This window comes from Cajanus cajan, chloroplast (assembly GCF_000230855.2).
Source record: "Cajanus cajan chloroplast, complete genome".
NCBI classification, from domain to species: domain Eukaryota; kingdom Viridiplantae; phylum Streptophyta; class Magnoliopsida; order Fabales; family Fabaceae; genus Cajanus; species Cajanus cajan.
In genome coordinates, this window is record NC_140640.1 from 30,001 (window position 1) to 56,366 (window position 26,366).

Here is a 26,366-nt window from a genome sequence, read left to right on the forward strand (position 1 = left end):
AATTTGTCCTGTCCCTAAACCAAATTTTGATTTCCCGGCTTAGTATGAGTGATAAATATACCTATCGAATCTTAATAATGAACGAAAGAAAGTGAAAGAAATAAAGTTTTAACTTAACCTCCCGTCCTTTCCAACAAAGCAATCATTTCTAATGCCTATTGTTTTTTTGTTTATTTGACTTTCTTTTAAATTAATTTTTTTTTTTTTTTCATTTTCTAATTATTAACGATTGAAATAAAAATAAACAAATTTGAAATCTAAATGATGAATCCAAAATTTCTATGGAATTCTGAAAGATGGAAAATTTTTTTTGATCGAATCATATTATTATATTGACAATTTCAAAAAACTGTTCATACTATGAACGTAGTATAATGGCGGTCGGGCAAGTATGCCCCCATCGTCTAGTGGTTCAGGACATCTCTCTTTCAAGGAGGCAGCGGGGATTCGACTTCCCCTGGGGGTAGGGTGTTACGAAAGGAAGTTGATCATGAATTTTCAATAAAAACGGAAATGTATTCTTCCTGTTCCTGGGTCGATGCCCGAGCGGTTAATGGGGACGGACTGTAAATTCGTTGGCAATATGTCTACGCTGGTTCAAATCCAGCTCGGCCCAAGAATTTGCCGATCCACAATGAAATTATATAACCCATTTATTGTTCTCCGGAAATGATTGATGCGCTCTGATACGGAAGAATCAAAATTTGAAACATCCCTAAATGCTATTTTTTTTCTTTATTTCATATTTCCACAAATTCGAATATTTCAAATAATCTAGATTCATATCAAGATCTGTAAATCGAAAATATAAGGAAAATAAAAACTTTTTTTATTGATTAAATTTTCAAAATAGATTTGTCAATAACAAACGTAATCTGTGTTGATCTCACTAAAGTGGATATCGATATATATCTATCTATATATAGATAGATATACAAAAATCCTCCTCTTTCATTTACAGCAAAATGGTTCGAATCCTAAATAGAAAAAAAGGTTTGAAAGATACCGTAAAAATGTGTATGCTATACACCCTTTTCCCTGGGATTGTAGTTCAATTGGTCAGAGCACCGCCCTGTCAAGGCGGAAGCTGCGGGTTCGAGCCCCGTCAGTCCCGATGGATACAAATCCAATCAAAAAGACATCCATTCATTTTTTGTTTGAAAGGGAATCAAAAGAATAAACAAAATCTTATTCCTAATAGGGATATCTTCTGCTTTTTTTCTTTTTTCAGGTAAGGTAAAGGTTTCGACAAAAAAAGAAAAGGAAATTTTTAATTGCGTCAAAAAGAAATGTTTTTTTGGTTTTATTTAGTATGGATAAAAGATCTTCCTATGTTATACTATTTAATTCTCGACGATGAGTCGATTTGATAGCTCAGATATTGTTATTCGTGATATTGATGCGATTTAATATCATATCATCGAAATCAAATTTATACCATTGTTGAATTTATCGATGAAAGATTTATCATCTATATTCTATGGGATTAAATCCCTAATTTTTATCATTGGAAATCGAAGAGAAATAAAACATATATAGAGATTATGGAAGTAAATATTCTCGCATTTATTGCTACTGCACTGTTTATTCTAGTTCCTACTGCTTTTTTACTTATAATTTACGTAAAAACGGTAAGTAAAAGTGACTAATTTCGATTAAATATTACTTCTTAATATTAATATGACTCCCTAATTTTTATCAATATAATCAATGATTTAATAAAAAAAATGAAAAAGGTTTTCATTTTAGGGTCTTAGTCTAAAAAAAATGATCGGACTACAATCAGTGTAATCCAGATAGTAGAAATAGATTTCATTTCTACTATCTGGATTTTATAGAATTGCGTTCAAAATTTTTTAATTTTTTTTTAGTTTCATCTACTTAATTTGTATTGATTCCAAGAAATCTGAAATAATCAAAAAACAACTCATATTCTTCCGATTCTAATTTTTTTAGATTTCGGATTCTTTTCAATATCAATATATTAAAAAAAAGGGAGGGGTAAAAAAGTAGGAATGGGGGCTACGCGGTCCCTCATTTTCTATATAGGTAAGAGTCAGTTCATCGAAATAGAAATTTTACGAAGAATTCGGTTGGAATAGGAATCAATTTCCTATTATTTTGGATTCCCTTGTTGATTTTTTCAAAATACGAATAAATATGGGAATAATTCAAATATTTGTTTGATTGAAAGAGTATTTTCTATTTCTACAATATACATAGAATACATTAGACCACTATAATATAATAGAACTCTGAAATGCAGATATATTTTTAATTTGAATCCAATTAATTAGTATAAATGAAATACTCTAATTCAACAGTTCCAAAATGTAATCAAAACCGGGGTAGAAAACACAAAATTGGTACTTTGATCCCTTAAACTCAATTATTAGTACCCTTATAGTCCACTTCTTCCCCATACTACGAGGGAAAGAGAAAATGAAAAAACTACCATTAAAGCAGCCCAAGCAAGACTTACGATATCCATGTAAATTTTGTCTCCTATCTCTATCAATATGAAGGAATTATTTCATTATTGTTCCAAAATTTTTCTTCTATTATTTTTTTTTGTATTATTAACTAAAAATACAAGAATATAAAAATATTATATTATAATAATAGTGAAATTGCCGGTACAGAGTCAAAAAAAAAATCGAATAAAATAGAATCAAGACATATTAATTTGCAAACTTATATTCTTATCTCTATTTGGAAAAATCCCAAAATCTTAATGTCTCCCGATTCGTTCTCTAAAATAATAGGAAAATATCTTTCCTATCCATTTTTTTTACTAGAGGTTGGTGAAGAGAAAGATTTTTTTTACTTTCTATTTTCGATTTTATTTCGATTTTATAAAATAATAGAATAAAAAAGAATCAAGACATATTAATTTGCAAACTTATATTCTTATCTCTATTTGAAAAAATCCCTTAATGTCTCCCGATTCGTTCTCTAAAATAATAGGAAAATATCTTTCCTATCCATTTTTTTTACTAGAGGTTGGTGAAGAGAAAGATTTTTTTGATTTCTATTTTCGATTTTATTTCGATTTTATATTATAATATAGATATAGAATAATTTTCCAATTTTATTAGAATATAGGTATAGATATCTATATAGATATATATAGATATACTTTTAAGAAAGCAAATTAGCTAAATGAACTATTCAATCTAACTAATCTAACTAATATTGATTAAATGCAGATTAAATGCAGAAGCGCTCATATACTTTCTATACAAGGTTTTTCTTCCGCCCCTTCTCTAACTAAAAATGTAATTCTCTATACGACTTATCCAATCTAATTCAAGACTCGGTAAGTAGACGTACACTACAATAGTTGTGTAGTGAAAGAACTATCATTTCAAAATGGATCGATTCCTTTTCACTATTAGAATCTTTCCTTGAATTCGAGACGAAAAGATTTACAGTATTTTTTTTTAGAACAAACCTCCCGATTCTTATAATTTATAATCAAACAAGTCTTTCACTCGCTAACTTCTGTTGTAAAAAAGTTTTCTATAAAAAAAAACGTAATACAATATTTCATTTTAAATCTCTTGTCGATAAGGCGACACCCGGATTTGAACTGGGGAAAAAGGATTTGCAGTCCCCCGCCTTACCACTCGGCCATGCCGCCAAATAGATATATGAAGTGTATAAGAATACCCGCCCTTTTTTTTCTATTGAAATGAAAAAAAAAGCTTACACCTTCTGTCACATACGATAAAAATCTTGAGACAAATCGCAACCATTAACTATTAATTTATGAATGATTCTTGAATATTTGAATCTAGAATGGTTTTTTTTATTAATGAGATACTTAATGAGATAATAAAATCAAAGTTGATATATAACCAATCCATATTGATTTTAAATTGAAAAAAAAACCTGCTTCATTCCAATTATAGCAGCAATTGTCAGTATATGTAAACCCTAGAACATAAATTGGAATTGTTACACAAATATTATCTAATCGGGTATCTTATGCATATATATATATATACTATATGGAATTTTCAGGAAATTCTGGTGCTTCTCCCTTTTTTTTTTACAATTTTTCTATTTATATTAAATAGATTGAATAAATAGATTGAATAGAAAAATTGTAAAAATGAAGACGATATGTTATGTGTTGTCCCGAACGAATATGACTGCAATTTAAAATACGAATACATATTTATCTGCTATCCGCTCGAATTCGAATATGGACTATCATAATAAAGTTAGAGACGGATCTATTATATCTATATATAGCTGGAATTAGATCTATGCGTGTAAAATAAATACAAGCCTTATTACATTACACACTCTAATCGTATTCTCCAAAAATAGTTCAAAATATCTCTTTTCTTTGCGAATTCCTTCCTTCGAAGTTGAGTTTAAAATTTTATTTTATTTCTCTTTTCATAATAGGTATTTCATACACGGGGTTAGGTAAAATTTCATGTAATTCAGTAAAAAGAACAAAAATTCCATTATTGCTAAATAGATTCATGTGATTTGATAAAGAATGACAGCAAATCGTGGAATATTTTTCTATAAAATTCACAGGGAAATTGAAAATGCTTGGGGGTGGAAATGAAGGAATGTCTACAGTACCTGGATTGAATCAGATACAATTTGAAGGGTTTTGTAGGTTCATTGATCAGGGCTTAATAGAAGGTCTTTTAAAGTTTCCAAAAATTGAGGATACAGATCAAGAAATTGAATTTCAATTATTTGTAGAAACATATCAATTATTAGAACCCTCAATAAATGAAAAAGATGTTGTATATGAATCGCTTACATATTCTGCTGAATTATATATATCCGCGGGATTAATTTGGAAAAGTAGTAGAGACATACAAGAACAAACTATTTTTGTTGGAAACATTCCTCTAATGAATTCTCTGGGAACTTCTATAGTAAATGGAATATACAGAATTGTAATCAATCAAATATTGCAAAGCCCTGGTATCTATTACCGTTCAGAATTGGACCCTAACGGAATTTCGGTCTATACCGGCACCATAATATCAGATTGGGGGGGGAGATTAGAATTAGAGATTGATAGAAAAGCAAGGATATGGGCTCGTGTGAGTAGGAAACAGAAAATCTCTATTCTAGTTCTATCATCAGCTATGGGTTCGAATTTAAGCGAAATTCTAGAGAATGTTTGTTATCCTGAAATTTTCGTGTCTTTCCTAAATGATAAGGATAAAAAAAAAATAGGGTCAAAAGAAAATGCCATTTTGGAGTTTTATCGACAATTTGCTTGTGTTGGCGGAGATCCAGTATTTTCTGAATCTTTATGTAAAGAATTAAAAAAAAAATTTTTTCAACAAAGATGTGAATTAGGAAGGATTGGTCGACGAAATATGAACCAAAAGCTTAATCTTGATATACCTCAGAACAATACATTTCTGTTACCACGAGATATATTGACAGCTGCGGATCATTTGATTGGAATGAAATTTGGAATGGGCATATTTGACGATATAAATCATTTGAAAAACAAACGTATTCGTTCCGTAGCAGATCTATTACAAGATCAATTTGGATTGGCCCTGGTTCGTTTAGAAAATATGGTTAGAGGAACTATATGTGGAGCAATTAGACATAAATTGATACCAACTCCTCAGAATTTGGTGACTTCAACTCCATTAACAACTACTTATGAATCTTTTTTTGGATTACATCCATTATCTCAAGTTTTGGATCAAACCAATCCATTGACCCAAATAGTTCATGGAAGAAAATTGAGTTATTTGGGCCCCGGAGGATTGACAGGGCGAACTGCTAGTTTTCGGATACGAGATATCCACCCTAGTCACTATGGACGCATTTGTCCAATTGACACGTCTGAAGGAATTAATGTTGGACTTATTGGATCTCTAGCAATTCATGTGAGGATTGGTAGTTGGGGGTCTATAGAAAGTCCATTTTATGAAATCTCTGAGAGATCTAAAAGAATACGCATGCTTTATTTATCACCAAGTAGAGATGAATACTATATGGTAGCAACAGGAAATTCTTTGGCACTTAATCGAGATATTCACGAGGAACAGATTGTTCCAGCCCGATACCGTCAAGAATTTCTTACAATTGCATGGGAACAGGTTCATCTTCGAAGTATTTTTCCCTTCCAATATTTTTCTATTGGAGCTTCCCTAATTCCTTTTATCGAACATAATGATGCGAATCGAGCTTTAATGAGTTCTAATATGCAACGTCAAGCAGTTCCGCTTTCTCGGTGCGAAAAATGCATTGTTGGAACTGGATTAGAACGTCAAGTAGCTTTAGATTCAGGGGTTTCCGCTATAGCGGAACACGAGGGAAACATCATTTATACCGATACTGACAAGATTTTTTTATTTGGTAATGGGGATACCCTAAGCATTCCATTAACTATATATCAACGTTCCAACAAAAATACTTGCATGCATCAAAAATCCCAGGTTCAGCGAGGTAAATACATTAAAAAGGGACAAATTTTAGCGGATGGTGCTGCTACAGTTGGCGGCGAACTCGCTTTGGGAAAAAACGTATTAGTAGCTTATATGCCATGGGAGGGTTACAATTCTGAAGATGCTGTACTCATTAGTGAACGTCTGATCTATGAAGATATTTATACTTCTTTTCACATACGGAAATATGAAATTCAGACTCATATGACAAGCTATGGTTCTGAAAGAATCACTAATCAAATTCCACACCTAGAAGCCCATTTACTCCGAAATTTAGACAAAAATGGAATTGTGATCCTGGGGTCATGGGTAGAAACGGGCGATATTTTAGTGGGTAAATTAACGCCTCAAATAGCGAAAGAATCCTCGTATTCCCCGGAAGATAGATTATTACGAGCTATACTTGGCATTCAGGTATCCACCTCAAAGGAAACTTGTCTAAAACTACCTATAGGTGGTAGGGGTCGAGTTATTGATGTGAGATGGATCCAAAAAAAGGGAGGTTCCAGTTATAATCCAGAAACGATTCGTATATATATTTTACAGAAACGTGAAATTAAGGTAGGAGATAAAGTGGCCGGGAGACATGGAAATAAAGGTATCGTTTCAAAGATTTTGTCTAGACAAGATATGCCTTATTTGCAAGATGGAAGACCTGTTGATATGGTCTTCAATCCATTAGGGGTACCTTCACGAATGAATGTAGGACAAATATTTGAATGTTCACTCGGGTTAGCAGGAGGTATGCTGGATAGACATTATCGAATAACACCTTTCGATGAGAGATATGAACAAGAAGCTTCAAGAAAACTTGTGTTTTCTGAATTATATGAAGCCAGTAAACAAACATCGAATCCATGGATATTTGAACCCGAGTATCCCGGAAAAAGCAGAATATTTGATGGAAGAACAGGCAATTCTTTTAAACAACCTGCTATAATGGGAAAGCCTTATATCTTGAAATTAATTCATCAAGTTGATGATAAAATACACGGACGTTCCAGTGGACATTATGCACTTGTTACGCAACAACCACTTAGAGGAAGGGCCAAACAGGGAGGACAACGGGTAGGCGAAATGGAGGTTTGGGCCTTGGAGGGATTTGGTGTTGCTCATATTTTACAAGAGATGCTTACTTATAAATCTGATCATATTAAAACTCGCCAAGAAGTACTTGGGACTACGATCATTGGAGGAACAATACCTAAACCTACAGATGCTCCAGAATCTTTTCGATTGCTCGTTCGAGAATTACGATCTTTAGTTATGGAACTGAATCATTTCCTTGTATGCGAGAAGAACTTCCGGATTCATAGGAAGGAAGCTTAATTGGACTGAATCAGAATTTTTATTTTATGATTGATCAGTATAAACATCAACAACTCCGAATTGGATCAGTTTCTCCTCAACAAATAAGTGCTTGGGCAAAAAAAATCCTACCGAATGGAGAGATAGTGGGGGAGGTAACAAAACCTTATACTTTTCATTACAAAACTAATAAACCCGAAAAAGATGGATTATTTTGTGAAAGAATTTTCGGACCTATAAAAAGTGGGATTTGTGCTTGTGGAAATTATCGAGTAATCAGAGATAAAAAGGACAACCCAAAATTTTGTGAACAATGCGGAGTAGAATTTATTGATTCTCGGATACGTAGATATCAAATGGGCTATATAAAGCTGGCATGCCTAGTAACTCATGTGTGGTATTTGAAACGTCTTCCTAGTTATATCGCAAATCTTTTAGATAAACCTCTAAAGGAATTAGAAAGTCTAGTATACTGCGATGTGTCATTTGATAAAAATTTGGATTGTACAGATTACGAATGAGAAACTGTCATTTCATTTAATTGGGATGCCCTGAATCTGACATGTCTCTTGGGATGAGTAACATGAAGCTCAGAATTATGGATGTATTGACTACTCCCTAATAAAAGGGAAATTGGTCTATGGTCAAATCAGTAACAAAAAAATATGAACTTCGAAATATAAATTTGTAACTGTATGTACCTCGTGAAAAAAAAAAAAATATTTTTTGTAGAATTAACTATTCCATCTTTTTTAGAAAGAACTGAAATTTTGTTCAAATAAACAAATAAAATAAGCAAATATATCGTGGTTGCAGAAGTCTATACATCGCATATAGGTTTATAAGGACATTCTGATATAACCATCGAGGAGACGTTTGGACCTAAAAGATCGAATGGAATGATACATAGACAAGTAAATCTCTTATGAATTTAAGGATACTCCTTTATTTTATTTAATTCAAAAATTTTAGGAGATTACCCATTCGAAGGGGGGTAGACTACTCAAGAATTTTACATTTCATTTCTTTTCTGTCTTAATAGAGAATTGGATAAATAATTAAAAAAATAAAAAAAAAAGAATGCGTCAATGAAATGTTGATTGATATTTAGTGAGAACTTGAGTAAAGAGTAAACCTTTTATTTTAGATTAGAGGTTTTATATAATTTGAAAGTGAAAACCCTTTGCTTTTTTTTATTTGGTATAACTACTTGAGCCGGATGAGAGGAAACCTTCACGTCCGATTTTGAAAAGGGGAGATCTTATTGGATTGGATCCTATCTAAATTTTTCGTTTGCTAGACCCGTATTTAAAAAACCCACTTTCTTACGATTACGGGGTTCATTCGAATATGAAATCCAATCTTGGAAACACAGCATACCACTTTTTTTTACTACCCAAGGTTTTGATATATTTCGAAATCGAGAAATTTCAAGTGGAGCTGGTGCTATCCGAGAACAATTAGCCGATCTAGATTTGAGAATTCTTATTGATTCTTCATTGATAGAGTGGAAAGAATTAGGGGAAGAGGGATCTACGGACAATGAAAACGAATGGGAAAATCGAAAAGTTGGAAGAAGAAAGAATTTTTTGGTTCGACGCATAGAATTAGCTAAGCATTTTATCCGAACAAATATAGAACCAGAATGGATGGTTTTATGTCTCTTACCAGTTCTTCCTCCTGAATTGAGACCGATTATTCAAATAGATGGGGGTAAACTAATGAGTTCGGATATTAATGAGCTATATAGAAGAGTTCTCTATCGGAATAATACTCTTATTGATCTATTAACAACAAGTAGATCTACGCCAGGAGAATTAGTAATGTGTCAGGAAAAATTGGTACAAGAAGCCGTGGATACACTTCTGGATAATGGAATCCGCGGACAACCGATAAGGGACGGTCATAATAAGGTTTACAAATCTTTTTCTGATATAATTGAGGGTAAAGAGGGAAGATTTCGCGAAACTCTGCTTGGGAAACGAGTTGATTATTCGGGGCGTTCTGTCATTGTCGTAGGTCCATCACTTTCATTACATCGATGTGGATTACCCCGCGAAATAGCAATCGAACTTTTCCAGACATTTCTAATTCGTGGTCTAATTCGAAAACATTTTGCTTCGAACATAGGAATTGCTAAGAATAAAATTCGAGAAAAAGAACCGATTGTATGGGAAGTACTTCAAGAAGTTATGCAGGGACATCCCGTATTGCTGAATAGAGCACCTACTCTGCATAGATTAGGTATACAGGCATTCCAACCCATTTTAGTAGAAGGGCGTGCTATTTGTTTGCATCCATTAGTTTGTAAGGGATTTAATGCAGACTTTGATGGGGATCAAATGGCTGTTCATGTGCCCTTATCTTTAGAAGCTCAAGCAGAAGCTCGTTTACTTATGTTTTCTCATACGAACCTTTTGTCTCCGGCTATTGGGGATCCAATTTCTGTACCAACTCAAGATATGCTTATTGGACTTTACGTATTAACGAATGGAAATCGCCGAGGTATTTATTCAAATAGGTATAATCCATGGAATTGCAGAAATTATAAAAATGAACGAATTCGAGATAATAAATATAAGTATACGAAAAAAAAAGAACCTTTTTTTTGTAATTCCTATGATGCAATTGGAGCTTATCAACAGAAAAGAATAAACTTCGATAGTCCTTTGTGGCTCCGGTGGCGACTAGATCAACGCATTATTTCGTCACGAGAAGTTCCTATCGAAGTTCATTACGAATCTTTTGGTACCTATCATGAAATTTATGGGCATTATCTAGTAGTAAGAAGTACAAAAAAAGAAATTCGTTCTATATACATTCGAACCACTGTTGGTCATATTTCTTTTTATCGAGAAATCGAAGAAGCTATACAAGGTTTTTGCCGGGCCTACTCATATGATATCTAGGATATCTAATCATATAGATGGTTGATATCTAAGATAAGCAAATTTAAGATACCGGTGTAAATTCAGATCTTCCCGGTTTAACTAGGATCATAGTTTTTCAATTTCTATACAAATAAAGATAAAGAAAAGGAAGTTTTCCAATCATTGACTCAAACCCATTGTCGAACCGAATCCCACTGAGTGGAATATGGAGGTACTTATGGCAGAACGGGCCAATCTAGTCTTTCACAATAAAGTGATAGGTGGAACTGCCATTAAACGACTTATTAGCAGATTAATAGATCATTTCGGAATGGCATATACATCACATATCCTGGATCAAGTAAAGACTCTGGGATTCCGTCAAGCTACGGCTACATCCATTTCATTAGGAATTGATGACCTTTTAACAATACCTTCTAAAGGGTGGCTAGTCCAAGATGCTGAACAACAAAGCTTGATTTTGGAAAAACATCACCATTATGGGAATGTACATGCGGTAGAAAAATTACGTCAATCCATTGAGATATGGTATGCTACAAGTGAATATTTGCGACAAGAAATGAATCCTAATTTTAGGATGACCGACCCCTTTAATCCAGTCCATATAATGTCTTTTTCGGGAGCTAGAGGAAATGCATCTCAAGTACACCAATTAGTAGGTATGCGAGGATTAATGTCGGACCCACAAGGACAAATGATTGATTTACCTATTCAAAGCAATTTACGCGAAGGGCTATCTTTAACAGAATATATAATTTCTTGCTACGGAGCCCGTAAAGGGGTTGTAGATACTGCTGTACGAACATCAGATGCTGGATATCTTACACGCCGACTTGTTGAAGTGGTTCAACACATTGTTGTACGTCGAACAGATTGTGGTACCTTTAGAGGAATTTCGGTGAATACCCAGAATGGGATGATGCCGGAAAGAATTTGGATACAAACATTAATTGGTCGTGTATTAGCAGACGATATATACAGAGGTTCGCGATGCATTGCCATTAGAAATCAAGATATTGGAATTGGACTTATCAATCGATTTAAAACCTTTCAAACACAACCAATATTTATTAGAACCCCCTTTACCTGTAGGAATACTTCTTGGATCTGCCGATTGTGTTATGGCCAAAGTCCTACTCATGGCCACTTGGTGGAATTAGGAGAAGCTGTAGGTATTATTGCGGGTCAATCAATTGGAGAACCTGGCACTCAACTAACATTAAGAACTTTTCATACGGGCGGAGTATTCACTGGGGGTACTGCAGAACATGTGCGAGCACCTTATAATGGAAAAATAAAATTCAATGAGGATTTGGTTCATCCTACACGTACACGTCACGGGCATCCTGCTTTTCTATGTTATATAGACTTGTATGTAACTATTGAAAGTGGTGATATTACACATAATGTTACTATTCCACCAAAAAGTTTTCTATTAGTTCAAAATAATCAATATGTAAAATCAGAACAAGTGATTGCCGAGATTCGCGCAGGAACAGACACTTTGAATTTAAAAGAAAAAGTTCGAAAACATGTCTATTCTGATTTAGAAGGAGAAATGCATTGGAGTACCGATGTGTACCATGCATCAGAATTTAGATATAGTAATGTCCATATTTTACCAAAAACAAGTCATTTATGGATATTATCAGGAAAATCATACAGGTCCGGTTCAATCTCTTTTTCACTCCGAAAAGATCAAGATCAAATGAGCATCCATTTTCTTTCTACTGGAGAAAGAGATATTTATAACCTTTTAGTAAGTAATGATCAAGTAAGACATAAATTATTTCGTTTCAAGCCTTCTGATAAAAAAGAAAGAAGGATTCCAGATTATTCAATATTTAATCAAATCATATGTATAGATCATTGTAATTTTACACATACTGCTATTTTATATGATACTACGTATTTATTAGCAAAGAGGCGGAGAAATAGAGTCATCATTCCATTTCCATTCCAATCTATTCAAAAACGAGACAAAGAACTAATGTTAGCTTCCAGTATCTCGATTGAAATACCAATCCATGGTATTTTTTGTAGAAATAGTATTCTTGCTTATTTCGACGATCCTCAATACCGAACAAAGAGTTCAGGAATTACTAAATATAGGACTATAGGTATAAATTCCATTTTAAAAAAAGAGGATTTTTTAATTGAGTATAAAGGAGTTAAAGAATTTAAGCCAAAATACCAAATCAAAGTAGATCGCTTTTTTTTCATTCCCGAGGAAGTGCATATTTTACCAGAATCTTCTTTCATAATGGTACGGAACAATAGTATCGTTGAAGTAGATACACCAATCACTTTTAATATAAGAAGTCGAGTAGGGGGATTGGTCCGAATGGAGAAGAAAAAAAAAAAGATTGAATTAAAAATATTTTCCGGGGATATCTATTTTCCCGAAGAAATGGATAAAATATCCAGACACAGTGCCATCTTGATACCACCCCGAATAGTAAAAAAAAATTTAAAAGAATCAAAAAAAATGAAAAATGGGATCTATGTCCAATGGATCACAATTACAAAAAAAAAGTATTTTGTTTTGGTTCGACCCGTCATTTTATATGAAATAGCGGATGGTATCAATTTAGTAAAACTTTTTCCGAAAGATATGTTCCAAGAAAGAGATAATCTGGAACTTAAAGTTATAAATTATATTCTTTCTAGAAATGGAAAATCAATTCGGGGAATTTATGATACAAGTATTCAATTAGTTCGGACTTGTTTAGTCTTAAATTGGGATCAAAACAAAAAATGTTCTTCTTTAGAAAATGCGCATGCTTCTTTTGTTGAAGTAAGTACAAATGGTTTGGTTAGATATTTCTTAAGAATTGACTTAGTGAAATCCCATATTTCATATATAAGAAAAAGGAATGATCCGCCCGGTTCAGGATTTATCTCAGATAATGAGTCGGATCGGACCAACATCAATCCATTTTTTTCTATTGATTCGAAGGAAAAAATTCAACAATCACTTAGCCAAAATCACGGAACTATTCGTATGTTGTTGAATAGAAATGAGAAATGCCGATCTTTTATAATTTTGTCATCATCTAATTGTTTTCAAATACGATCATTCAATGATGTAAAATATTACAATGGGATAAAAGAAGAAATTAATCAAATTCAAAGAGATCTTATAATTCCAATTCATAATTCGTTAGGTCCTTTAGGAATAGCCCTTCAAGTTGCAAATTTTTATTTTTACCGTTTAATAACTCATAATCAGATTTCGATAAATAAAAATTTGCAACTTGACAAATTCAAGGAAACTTTTCAAGTATTCAAATATTATTTAATGGACGAAAACGATAAAATTTATAAACCTGATCTATGTAATAACATCGTTTTAAATCCATTCTATTTGAATTGGCATTTTCTCCATCATAATTATTGTGAAAAAACGTTTCTAATAATTAGTCTTGGGCAATTTATTTGCGAAAATGTATGTATAGTTCAAACGAAAAATGCACTACACTTAAAATCGGGTCAAGTTCTAATTGTTCAAATGGATTCTGTAGGGATAAGATTGGCTAACCCTTATTTGGCGACTCCAGGAGCAACTGTTCATGGCCATTATGGAGAAATACTTTCTGAAGGAGATATATTAGTTACATTTATATATGAAAAATCTAGATCAGGTGATATAACACAAGGTCTTCCAAAAGTGGAACAGGTATTAGAAGTTCGTTCGATTGATTCAATATCGATGAACCTAGAAAAGAGAGTTGATACTTGGAACGGGCGTATAACAAGAATTCTTGGCATTCCTTGGGGATTCTTGGTTGGTGCTGAGCTAACTGTAGCGCAAAGTCGTATTTCTTTGGTTAATAAAATTCAAAAAGTTTATAGATCCCAGGGAGTTTACATCCATAATAGACATATAGAAATTATTGTGTGTCAAATAACATCAAAAGTATTGGTTTCAGAAGATGGAATGTCTAATGTTTTTTCGCCCGGTGAACTAATTGGATTGTTGCGAGCCGAACGAGCTGGGCGTGCCTTAGAAGAGGCGATTTGCTATAGAGTTCTATTATTGGGAATAACAAAAACATCTCTCAATACTCAAAGTTTCATATCTGAAGCAAGTTTTCAAGAAACTGCTAGAGTTTTAGCAAAAGCCGCTCTCCGAGGTCGCATAGATTGGTTGAAAGGTCTGAAAGAGAACGTTGTTTTAGGAGGAATGATACCTGTTGGTACCGGGTTCAAAAGAATAATGCACCGTTCAAAGTCAATGCAATATACCAAAATTACCTTGGAAACAAAAAAAAAGAATATATTCAAGGACAAAATGAGAGATATTTTGTCTCACCATAGAGAATTATTCATTTCAAAGAATTTATGTGATAAATCCGAACAATCTAGGATTTAATAACTCCTCAAAGAATGATTCCTAAGGACGGATTCATCTCCGGTCATTTTTGTAATTTTTTGTAATAAAATAAAAATAATAAAGAGAATAATCGTATAAAATAGAAAAAATGGCCGGATCATGTAGCAATGGACAATCTTCGGTAGAAGAGAAGGTTCCTTCGGAACACTTATTTATTTCTATTTCAGTATATCGGGTCTTTTTCTTTCATTGCAAAATAAAAAAAAATGGAAATGAAAGAAAAGTGTGGGGATAAATATAAATGACAAAAAGATATTGGAACATAATTTTGGAAGAGATGATGGGGGCAGGAGTTCATTTTGGCCACGGTACTAGAAAATGGAATCCTAAAATGTCACCTTATATATCTGCAAAACGTAAGGGTATTCATATTATAAATCTTATTAGAACTGCTCGGTTTTTATCAGAAGCTTGTGATTTAGTTTTTGATGCAGCAAGTGGGGGAAAACAATTCTTAATTGTTGGTACAAAAAAAAAAGCAGCTGATTCAGTAGCGCGGGCTGCAATAAGAGCTCGGTGTCATTATGTTAATAAAAAATGGCTCGGTGGTATGTTAACGAATTGGTATACTACAGAAACACGACTTCAAAAGTTCAGGGACTTGAGAAGGCAACAAAAAACGGGAAGACTCCATTTTTTTCCAAAAAGGGATGCCGCTATATTGAAGAGACAATTAGCTCATTTGGAAACATATCTTGGCGGCATTAAATATATGACGGGGTTACCAGATATTGTAATAATCGTCGATCAACAAGAAGAATATACGGCTCTTCGAGAATGTATAACTTTGGAAATTCCAACAATTTGTATAATCGATACAAATTGTGATCCGGACCTAGCTGATATTTCGATTCCAGCTAATGATGATGCTATAGCCTCAATTCGATTAATTCTTAACAAATTAGTATTTGCAATTTGTGAGGGTCGTTCTAGCTATATACGAAATTCTTGATTAATAATAAGATAAATAAATTATTGGATTTGGTTGGAGGGATTCATAAATTTAGGGAATCGGTTACTATACTAGTAAAAAATTGCACAAAAAATAAAAAAAAAAATCGAAAAAGAACAAACGAAAATTGGATGGGATTAGTCGCGGTATTCAAAATCAAAAATGAAAGTAGACAAATCAAAAAAGGAAAGGAGATGTTTGAATCAAAATAATTCCCTTTTAAGTTCTTATTTTTTTAGAGGGCAGGACAATATGAATGTTTTATTATGTTCTATCAACACATTCAAAAGATTATACGATATATCTGCTGTGGAAGTAGGTCAACATTTCTATTGGCAAATAGGGAGTTTCCAAGTACATGCCCAAGTACTTATTACTTCTTGGGTTGTAATTGCTTTCTTATTAGTTTCAGCCATTCTAGTTATTCGAAATCTGCAAACCATTCCCACTTTCGGTCAGAATTTCTTTGAATATGTTCTTGAATTCATTCGAGACGTGAGCAAAACTCAGATTGGAGAAGAATATGGTCCGTGGGTTCCTTTTATTGGAACTATGTTTCTATTTATTTTTGTTTCTAATTGGTCAGGGGCTCTTTTGCCTTGGAAAATCATACAATTACCTCATGGGGAATTAGCTGCACCCACAAACGATATAAATACTACCGTTGCATTAGCTTTACTTACATCTGTTGCATATTTCTATGCGGGTCTTTCAAAAAAAGGATTAGCTTATTTTAGTAAATACATCCAACCAACTCCAATCCTTTTACCGATTAACATCTTAGAAGATTTCACAAAACCCTTATCACTTAGTTTTCGACTTTTCGGAAATATATTAGCTGATGAATTAGTAGTTGTTGTTCTTGTTTCGTTAGTACCTTTAGTAGTTCCTATACCTGTCATGTTCCTTGGATTATTTACAAGCGGTATTCAAGCTCTAATTTTTGCTACTTTAGCTGCGGCTTATATAGGTGAATCCATGGAAGGCCACCATTGACTGGTTGTTTTCTAAAAAATAGTATTTTTCGTTTAGCTTGCCGCACATCTACTGCGGCTCAAGATAATCTACTTAGTAACCATCAATATATATAGATATTAGAATAGATATTCGAAAAGAAATAGAAAATAAAAAAATAGAATAGTTATAATTATATGTGATATTTACGTTTACGACGTGTGATAAAAAGATACTTATATAGAACTAGACTATATAGAACTAGAAGATATTCCCGTTTATTCACATTTAATTCAATGATACAAAATAGAACTAAAAAAAAAAAACAAAAAAGATAAAAAAAATACAAAGATAGAGCAAAAGAGAATTCAAAAAATAATATTTAGATCACTCTAATTAAAATATTTCTATGAAAGAATAATTATATCTAACGAATATATTTCGATTCATTACATTCATATTCAATAATTACCAAAATCGAAATAAAAAAAAAAAAAAACAAGATAAAAAAAGATAGGGTAGAGGTGAGGAGGATCAAACTGGGTGTATATAATCTGATCACTATAAGATAATTCTTTCTTTGTTTTGGTTTTGGAGGTTTCAAAGAATTTTTTTATTTTGAATTCGATTTCAGCTAAAAAACAAATAATTGGTTTACAGCATAGAAGAAACCCATGTATATGTGATATTCTATATGAACTAGTTATATATGAACTAACCATATATCTGAATATTTTATATCTAAAATTACCCTGCTACTACTGTAAATTTATAGAGGGATTCAAAAAAACAAAGCCCTTCCCTTTCATCTCTAATTGTGGATTAAATATTTAATGACTAAAAAAAAAAAAAAAAAAAACGAAGAATTCAAAGAATGGTTTCAGATGTAAGATAAGATAAAAACAAAGGTTATACAGATTCACAAAAAAACTATGTAGGTAGAGACCAAAAAAGAAATCTCGAAGTAATTCGTATAGTTAAATAACTATTCTTCTTTTTTGGAATTATTCTTAATTACCTTAACGGAATAAATCTTGGTAATTGAATAATTAATTCATAATTTATTGGTTGATTATATCATTAACTATTTCTTTATTTTCTATTTAGGTTATGAGGAAATTATCATGAATCCTATTATATCGGCTGCTTCCGTTATTGCTGCTGGCTTGGCCGTAGGGCTTGCGTCTATTGGACCTGGGGTTGGTCAAGGCACTGCTGCAGGGCAAGCTGTAGAAGGGATTGCACGACAACCAGAGGCAGAAGGGAAAATACGTGGTACTTTATTGCTTAGTCTGGCTTTTATGGAAGCTTTAACAATTTATGGGCTGGTTGTAGCATTAGCGCTTTTATTTGCTAATCCTTTTGTTTAATTCTAAAAAAAAGAAAATAAAAATAGATATACTTTTTTCCCTGGACTTGCTTTGCCGGTTTTGCTTTTTCGAATTATATTAAGATTTCACTCCTAAAATTATTTAAACGTTAGGACAAGAACACAAGGGAAGGACTAATTGAAAGGTGAAGAATTTACATACTGATTCGCCTTCTTTCTTCTCTTTTTTAGTCCAACGAACTTTTTTTTTTTTTTTTATAAATTTTGGAAAGTGTTAAAACTAGAGAGATTTTGCAATTGACATAAGAACTAGTATCTAATTCTAATAAGTATCATTCTTATAGGGAATCTTCCAATTAATTGAACTAGTATCTAAATAATATAAGTATCATTCTTATAGGGAATCTTCCAATTAATTGACCAATTCAAATAATATAGGAGTCGTAGAAAGAAAATGAGTCTATTCATAAGAGGAGATGAGATCATATGAAAAATATAACCGATTCTTTCCTTTGTTTGGGCTATTGGCCATCCGCCGGAAGTTTCGGGTTTAATACCGATATTTTAGCAACAAATCCAATAAATCTAAGTGTAGTGTTAGGTGTATTGGTTTTTTTTGGAAAGGGAGTGTGTGCGAGTTGTTTATTTCAAAGAATAGATTGGATCCAACTAAACTGCACTTTTTCGTTATAACTAAGAAAATGTGCATAATCCCGCGAATTACTTCTGAATTAATTAATTCATTTTTTTTATTAAATTATTAAAAAAAATATTGAAGAACCATAGCATTTCGTGATTTATTGGTAAATTTACTTTGATTCTCTATTAACCAATACTTTTGGACTATTACCATGGTTAAAGTGAATAGTTTGAAGTCTAGACGCAGTGTAGTACTCTTTCTACCACTATGTTAATACAGAAATGAAATGGTTTCAAGAAAATTCTTCGATTTTTTTTGATATAGAACACTCATGTCGATAAAATAGCTTGAATACTCTTTACGGCGAGAAATTGAAAAAAAAAAACGGGTGAATTTTACCCTCCCTTTATATACAAACAATGCGTAATCGATGACCTATGTATAAATTAATAAGAATTCTTTGGATTTGAAGAAAAAAAACAACTTTGCTGACATATATTTGTTTGGTCAGAAGAGTCCTCCGAATATTCTGGTCTTCTATTGGGAATTGTTTTCAATATTTTATAAAAATATAAATAGAGAAAAGAGGATAGGTTCATTAGATAAAAAAAATAAGGAAATTTACCATAAGTAATTGAGTGTGAGAGCCAAATGAATCGAAAGGTTCATGTTTGGTTCGGGAAGAGATCATAGACATTTTGAAATGAATGGAAAGAGAATCTACTTTCATTAAGTGATTTATTAGATAATCGAAAACAGAGAATCTTGAGAACTATTCGAAATTCAGAAGAACTACGGGAAGGGGCGATTGAACAGCTGGAAAAAGCCCAGGCACGTTTAAGGAAAGTTGAAACGGAAGCAGATCGGTTTCGGGTGAATGGCTATTCTGAGATCGAACGAGAAAAATTGAATTTAATTAATTCAATTTATACAACTTTAGAACAATTAGAAAATTACAAAAACGAAGCCATTCATTTTGAACAACAAAGAGTGATTAATCAAGTCCGACAACGGGTTTTACAACAAGCCTTACAGGGAGCTCTAGGAACTCTAAATAGTTGCTTGAACAACGAGTTACATTTTCGTACTGTCAATGTTAATATTGGCATGTTTGGGACGATGAAAGAAAAAAATAATTGATAAAAATAACTAATTAGTCTTTCTATTATAATATAGAGTATAGGAATTATTTTTTTCTTCTAAAAAAATAAAATTACGCAATTTTCATGGTAACCATTCGTGCAGATGAAATAAGTAAAATTATCCGTGAACGCATTGAGCAATATAATACCGAAGTAAAAATTGTAAATACGGGTACCGTACTTCAAGTAGGCGATGGTATTGCTCGTATTTATGGTCTTGATGAAGTAATGGCGGGTGAATTAGTGGAATTTGAAGAGGGTACAATAGGCATTGCTTTGAATTTGGAATCCAAAAATGTTGGTGTTGTATTAATGGGTGATGGTTTGATGATACAAGAGGGAAGTTCGGTAAAAGCAACAGGAAGAATTGCTCAGATACCAGTAAGTGAGGCTTATTTGGGTCGTGTTATAAATGCCCTGGCTAAACCCATTGACGGTCGAGGAGAAATTTCAGCTTCGGAATCTCGCTTAATCGAATCTCCCGCTCCCGGTATTATTTCCAGACGTTCCGTATATGAGCCTCTCCAAACAGGACTTATTGCTATTGATTCGATGATCCCCATAGGACGTGGCCAGCGAGAATTAATTATTGGAGACAGACAAACGGGTAAAACAGCAGTAGCCACAGATACAATTCTCAATCAACAGGGACAAAATGTAATATGCGTTTATGTAGCTGTTGGTCAAAAAGCATCTTCTGTGGCTCAAGTGGTGACTACCTTACAAGAAAGAGGAGCAATGGACTACACTATTGTAGTAGCTGAAACAGCGGATTCTCCAGCTACATTACAATACCTTGCCCCTTATACAGGAGCAGCTCTGGCTGAATATTTTATGTACCGTGAACGTCACACTTTAATTATTTATGACGATCCCTCCAAACAAGCACAGGCTTATCGCCAAATGTCTCTTCTATTACGAAGACCGCCTGGTCGCGAAGCTTATCCAGGGGATGTTTTTTATTTGCATTCGCGTCTTTTGGAAAGAGCCGCTAAATTAAGTTCTCAGTTAGGCGAAGGAAGTATGACTGCTTTACCAATTGTGGAAACCCAATCGGGAGATGTTTCAGCTTATATTCCTACTAATGTAATTTCCATTACAGATGGCCAAATATTCTTATCCGCCGATCTATTCAATGCTGGAATCAGACCCGCTATTAATGTCGGTATTTCCGTTTCCAGAGTAGGATCGGCAGCTCAAATTAAAGCCATGAAACAAGTCGCTGGTAAATTAAAATTGGAATTAGCACAATTCGCAGAATTAGAAGCTTTTGCACAATTCGCTTCTGATCTCGATAAAGCTACTCAAAATCAATTAGCAAGAGGTCAACGATTGCGCGAGTTGCTTAAACAATCCCAATCAGCTCCTCTTACCGTGGAAGAACAAATAATAACTATTTATACCGGAACGAATGGTTATCTTGATTCATTAGAAATTGGACAGGTAAGGAAATTTCTCGTTGAGTTACGCGCTTACTTAAAGACGAATAAACCTCAATTCAAAGAAATCATATCTTCTACCAAGACATTCACTGGGGAAGCAGAAGACCTTTTGAAGGAAGCTATTCAGGAACAGATGGAACTCTTTTTACTCCAGGAACAAGTAGAAAAAAATTGATTAATCATTTAATAACTTTATAATTTAACTTTCCCATTTTTATAATTAGTATCTTTTAATATTGTTTTATTTCATTTGAGTATAATAATAAAATATAAATAAAATGAATTAGAAAAAAAATAGAAAAAAAAAAAAAAAAAATAGAATAAAAAAAATATAAAGACAAAGTATATATTGCATCTATCTATATAGATAGATGGATAGATATTTGTAAACCAATTTGCGTCCAATAGGATTTGAACCTATACCTAAGGTTTAGAAGACCTCTGTCCTATCCATTAGACAATGGACGCTTTTTTTTTTTTTTTTCTTCTTTAACCTTATTAACTAAAAAAGGTTAAAGAAAAAAAAGAATTCTATATTTATCTATCTATATCGATATAGATTCTATCTATATCGATATAGATAAATCCAATATTTATAATATAATAAATAAAGAAAATATAGAATCAAAAATAAAATTCAATTGAATATAAATAACTAAAACAAAATTAATAAATTCATTAAAAATTTTGGATTCATTCTATAATTCTAATAAAAAAGATAGATTCAAATAGAAAAAATAGGGAATAAAAGCGGGTAGCGGGAATCGAACCCGCATCGTTAGCTTGGAAGGCTAGGGGTTATAGTCGACGTTGATTCATCATTTTGATTTAACGTCTCTAATTCAAAACCGAACGTGAAACTTTTGTTTCATTCGGCTCCTTTACGGAAGAAATTTCGAGATGGGAAAAAAATTGACCCATAACATCTATGTGAGCCTTTTTTGTTTTGTATGAATAGGTTTTTTAAACACCTTGCTTTTTAGATGATCCCTCTAGAAGAGCAGTTTTATAACAATCTATGTTTTTTCTAGTTACTTCGTTCTCTATTTCTATTTAAGATAATCTTTAGGAAAAGAATAAAATTTCCGTCGAGCTAAAAAAAATATGTTGATGTCTCTAGTAAACTAAAATAATCGTTTAATAGCTATTTTGCTTCAATCTCTACTATACAAAAAATGGAAGATTTAGTTACGATTAGAAATAAACTTTCTATATCTTTCTCCATAGATGCTTTACTCATACTCAAAAAACTCGGATTATTGATCCAATTTCAAAAACTTATGTTTCATAATTTTAGAACTCAGTTTGTCAATTTAGAATTGATTCTTCTTGTATACAAATTACGATAATGTATATTATACCGCAAATCATTCGTTTAGAGGTATAAAGGATTCCCTTTAAGTAAGAAATAAAGTTTTTGATCGGATTTTAATCAAATGGGGGATCCCTTAACTATAAAGGGGTTCAAGGAACGAATCGCACTTTTACCACTAAACTATACCCGCTACAATATAATTATTGTATCTTTTGTCGAACAAAGCAATCAGACATAATTAAGAAAGAAAACAGAGGGGTGTAATATTCTAATAATTAGAATATTGACATGGTTCATTAGAGGATCTCCTAACGAAATGCATTTTGAAAGACGGGGTTTTAATTACATTTTTGGATTTTGTTTTTGCTGAAGGTATTTTTTTTACAAATAAAGTACATTCTATTCAAATAAATCTTTGTTATTCAATATTCATGGGAATTAAAAGAGCCCGACTAGGTACTGGCGGGGCTCTTTGACTGTAGAAAAAGAAAAACTAAAAAATAAATATAAAAATAGAATAATATATTTCAATTTATAGAATATAATAATTTATAGAAATAAAATAGAAAAAAGAGATAAGATAAAAAATAAGATAATAAAGAAGTCTTTTTTTTTTAAGTTCCTTTTTTTGTTCTTCTTGTTTATGTTATATCACATAAACAAAGTAATTCTATTTTTTCAATTGGGGAGAGATGGCTGAGTGGACTAAAGCGTCGGATTGCTAATCCGTTGTACAAATTTTTGTACCGAGGGTTCGAATCCCTCTCTTTCCGTTGATGATTTGGTATTTTTTTCGGAACGTCTTTGTTTGTTTTACTTGTTTGTTTGATTTTTTATTTACTAGTTAAAGATAAAGATGTAAAGTAGATAAAATTCTGAAAATATTTAAAAATCCAGCACAAGCAAAAAAAACACAGAATCCATTTTTTTTTTTATTCTTCACGTCCTGGGTTACGTCCTGGATCGTTAGATAAGAATCCGAAGATGAAAAGAGAAACGAAGAATATCACTACCGTGTAAACAAATAGTTTTAGAGTAAGCATTATAAAATCTCCAAGATAATTAAAAAACGACAAAGAAAGAGAATAGATTCTCTTATATTACACATTTTGTTTCTTTTAATAAATACTAAGTTTCTAAAAAATGTGATTAGATAGTTATTTCTGATAAGATATATAAGATATATATGTTTCGGAAATGGATTGGATTTGTAGTAAGAGTCGAGCCTTGATTATTATTTCTCAATAATTCCTATTATCAAAAATACTCTTTCATATCTGCAATCTAGGTATGATATTAATGGTGGGTTCCAATCGAATAATAGGATTCGGATTTCTCAATTAAAAAATGTAGATGATGAGATGGTCCGTATTTTTTTGTATATACCAAAAAATTTGAATATTGAAATTGAGAATTGACACTGTAAGACTTATCTGATCTTATAAATTTAGAAAATGTTCGAATTTTAGTTTTCTAAGAAATTCTTAATTTTTTGTAAGACATTACTCAAATTAAAGATCTCATCGAAAACTTACAGCAGCTTGCCAAACAAAAGCTAAGAGAAAAAAAAGTAGAGGTATTATTGGCATAATATCTACAATTGGATTCAAGAAAGCGTAGGCTTCGGGCAATTTCGCCGAGAAAAAACTACTTGAATAAAGTACGGAGTGAATACAAATACAGACCAAACTAAAGATATTAAGCATAACAAACATTTTGTTCTTTAAGAAAATAAAATTTACTTTTTTTGTATTAGAATTTTCATTTTTATTTTTTTTTTATTATATATATATTAATAAAAATACAATAAATAAAAAATACAATAAATTAATATTCATTTATGAATAAAACTAAAAAAAAAAAGAATCAAATAAGATAAGACCTTCCAAAATCCTTCTTTGATTTGAACTTATCCAGTTCAAAATCTTTTGATTCTTAAATCAAAAATAGAAGAAATCATACTTCTATACAATATCTTAATTGAATTTTATGTAATGATCAATAAATTGAGTTTTATACTATATATATAGATAGATATACGCATATAAAAATCCTAACAACAAATTTTTCGATAGAAATTTTTGAACTGGAATTGACGAAAAACCAATATCAATAATAGTGTTTATTAGTGTCAAATCGAAAATGGGGCGTGGCCAAGCGGTAAGGCAACGGGTTTTGGTCCCGCTATTCGGAGGTTCGAATCCTTCCGTCCCAGATGATATCCATTCATGATGTATATCATATTTGAATACAAATTTTATATCAGGATAAATATTATCCTCCGCCCCCCTTTTTTTTGAATTATTCGTCTCTAATTTAAATCGACTTGCTGTCTAAAATGTAAATTTAAAAACAAGTCGAGTTTTTTCCTTTCTTTTAAATGTAATGATTGTAGATAACTATATATTGTGGATAACTATATATCTATATAACTATAGATATAATAAATATAATTTTTTTTTTTTTTCAATAAATTCCCAATTTTTCTACTTTACAAATTACAAAAATAGAGTCGAAAATTTATTGATACAATATTGAGTTAATTTTCATTTTTTTACGTCTTGATTAAAAAAAAAGGTTTTCGTTATTATAGAAGAAAAACCGAGACGTAAAAAGGATCGATTATTATGTATCGATTGAATCAATGACTATTCACGATTCCATATAATTGAATCAATTACATACTGGATCCAAGCTAAAGGAATGTTATGGTAAAACTTCGTTTGAAACGATGTGGTAAAAAGCAACGTGCGACTTGAAAGACTTGATTAGATTAGCTGTGGATTCTTACATCCGCCATTTTTTTTCTAGTATATAGAAATCCATATGCTCTTGGCTCGACATCATTTGTTCTGTTCCACTAGAACTTATTGTTTTGGGGGCGGAAAAGGGGTTGATGATGTAAATCGTACATGATGGAGCTCGAGTTTTTCATTTCTCAGGGGCAAGTATCTAAGGTTAGTGAAAATTAATAAGTTAGAACAACTTCGTAAGTCAATTTTTGATAGAAAAATCGAAAGGATCCAATTTGAGCAAGGTTCAAAAAAATTGTTGGAATTAGTAAAACTATTTAGATCAAAAGTTTATCCGCGGGAATTAACCTTTTGTATGATTCTTTCAGAGAAAAAAAAAATGGTATGTTGCTGCCTTTTTTGAAAAGATTTAAGATTCCCGAAGTAATGTCTAAACCCAATGATTCAAATAAAAGCTAAAAGATCATGGAACAAGTAAATACCATTTTCAAATTGTCTCATACATTCTATTAAAAAAAAAAAAAAAAAAAAAATTATAAAGAAACGAAATACGGGCAAGAAAAGGGGGTAGAGACCACTCAATAAATGAAATAGATAAATAGCTAAAGGCTTTGTTTTCGTTTTAGTTATTTGAGAATTATCCAATTTGAGTTATGGGGTTACAAATATGAGGAGTTGTTTTTTTTCTTTTTCATAAAGAAAAATACTTAAGTCATAGTTTAATTGACTTGATGATTTTTTTGATTTATTTGACATCATAATTATTTACATACATATAATTTAAAATTTCC

At 32.0% G+C, this 26,366-nt stretch overlaps 12 protein-coding genes and 7 non-coding genes across 19 annotated transcripts; 14 read left to right on the top strand and 5 right to left on the bottom strand. All coding sequences in view use genetic code 11, as the record gives it.

The window, feature by feature from the left end:
* The first annotated feature begins 393 nt into the window (after positions 1-393).
* Positions 394-466, top strand: trnE-UUC. Its single transcript has one exon. It is a non-coding gene; the product is annotated as a tRNA-Glu (tRNA).
* Positions 467-532: 66 nt separating this feature from the next.
* Positions 533-616, top strand: trnY-GUA. Its single transcript has one exon. It is a non-coding gene; the product is annotated as a tRNA-Tyr (tRNA).
* A 424-nt stretch (positions 617-1,040) lies between these two features.
* trnD-GUC lies at positions 1,041-1,114 on the top strand. Its single transcript has one exon. It is a non-coding gene; the product is annotated as a tRNA-Asp (tRNA).
* Positions 1,115-1,544: 430 nt separating this feature from the next.
* psbM (photosystem II protein M) lies at positions 1,545-1,649 on the top strand. The gene has a single exon. The coding sequence runs from the start codon at positions 1,545-1,547 to the stop codon at positions 1,647-1,649; it is 105 nt and encodes a 34-aa protein (YP_013613214.1).
* Positions 1,650-2,401: 752 nt separating this feature from the next.
* Positions 2,402-2,497, bottom strand: petN (cytochrome b6/f complex subunit VIII). Its single transcript has one exon. It carries the CDS (start codon positions 2,495-2,497, stop codon positions 2,402-2,404), a length of 96 nt encoding a protein of 31 aa, YP_013613215.1.
* A 1,066-nt stretch (positions 2,498-3,563) lies between these two features.
* On the bottom strand, positions 3,564-3,643 carry trnC-GCA. The gene has a single exon. It is a non-coding gene; the product is annotated as a tRNA-Cys (tRNA).
* Positions 3,644-4,568: 925 nt separating this feature from the next.
* Positions 4,569-7,781, top strand: rpoB (RNA polymerase beta subunit). The gene has a single exon. The coding sequence runs from the start codon at positions 4,569-4,571 to the stop codon at positions 7,779-7,781; it is 3,213 nt and encodes a 1,070-aa protein (YP_013613216.1).
* A 26-nt stretch (positions 7,782-7,807) lies between these two features.
* On the top strand, positions 7,808-10,669 carry rpoC1 (RNA polymerase beta). Its single transcript has 2 exons — positions 7,808-8,248; positions 9,038-10,669. The coding sequence occupies exons 1-2, from the start codon at positions 7,808-7,810 to the stop codon at positions 10,667-10,669; spliced, it is 2,073 nt and encodes a 690-aa protein (YP_013613217.1).
* A 199-nt stretch (positions 10,670-10,868) lies between these two features.
* On the top strand, positions 10,869-15,026 carry rpoC2 (RNA polymerase beta' subunit). The gene has a single exon. The coding sequence runs from the start codon at positions 10,869-10,871 to the stop codon at positions 15,024-15,026; it is 4,158 nt and encodes a 1,385-aa protein (YP_013613218.1).
* A 262-nt stretch (positions 15,027-15,288) lies between these two features.
* Positions 15,289-15,999, top strand: rps2 (ribosomal protein S2). Its single transcript has one exon. The coding sequence runs from the start codon at positions 15,289-15,291 to the stop codon at positions 15,997-15,999; it is 711 nt and encodes a 236-aa protein (YP_013613219.1).
* A 252-nt stretch (positions 16,000-16,251) lies between these two features.
* atpI (ATP synthase CF0 subunit IV) lies at positions 16,252-16,995 on the top strand. Its single transcript has one exon. The coding sequence runs from the start codon at positions 16,252-16,254 to the stop codon at positions 16,993-16,995; it is 744 nt and encodes a 247-aa protein (YP_013613220.1).
* Positions 16,996-18,077: 1,082 nt separating this feature from the next.
* On the top strand, positions 18,078-18,323 carry atpH (ATP synthase CF0 subunit III). The gene has a single exon. The coding sequence runs from the start codon at positions 18,078-18,080 to the stop codon at positions 18,321-18,323; it is 246 nt and encodes an 81-aa protein (YP_013613221.1).
* Positions 18,324-18,769: 446 nt separating this feature from the next.
* atpF (ATP synthase CF0 subunit I) lies at positions 18,770-20,063 on the top strand. The gene is made up of 2 exons: positions 18,770-18,937; positions 19,653-20,063. Exons 1-2 carry the CDS (start codon positions 18,770-18,772, stop codon positions 20,061-20,063), a joined length of 579 nt encoding a protein of 192 aa, YP_013613222.1.
* Positions 20,064-20,149: 86 nt separating this feature from the next.
* atpA (ATP synthase CF1 alpha subunit) lies at positions 20,150-21,682 on the top strand. Its single transcript has one exon. It carries the CDS (start codon positions 20,150-20,152, stop codon positions 21,680-21,682), a length of 1,533 nt encoding a protein of 510 aa, YP_013613223.1.
* A 221-nt stretch (positions 21,683-21,903) lies between these two features.
* Positions 21,904-21,975, bottom strand: trnR-UCU. Its single transcript has one exon. It is a non-coding gene; the product is annotated as a tRNA-Arg (tRNA).
* A 1,533-nt stretch (positions 21,976-23,508) lies between these two features.
* trnS-GCU lies at positions 23,509-23,595 on the top strand. Its single transcript has one exon. It is a non-coding gene; the product is annotated as a tRNA-Ser (tRNA).
* Positions 23,596-23,754: 159 nt separating this feature from the next.
* Positions 23,755-23,865, bottom strand: psbI (photosystem II protein I). Its single transcript has one exon. It carries the CDS (start codon positions 23,863-23,865, stop codon positions 23,755-23,757), a length of 111 nt encoding a protein of 36 aa, YP_013613224.1.
* A 477-nt stretch (positions 23,866-24,342) lies between these two features.
* On the bottom strand, positions 24,343-24,528 carry psbK (photosystem II protein K). Its single transcript has one exon. The coding sequence runs from the start codon at positions 24,526-24,528 to the stop codon at positions 24,343-24,345; it is 186 nt and encodes a 61-aa protein (YP_013613225.1).
* A 437-nt stretch (positions 24,529-24,965) lies between these two features.
* On the top strand, positions 24,966-25,037 carry trnQ-UUG. Its single transcript has one exon. It is a non-coding gene; the product is annotated as a tRNA-Gln (tRNA).
* Positions 25,038-26,366: the final 1,329 nt, after the last annotated feature.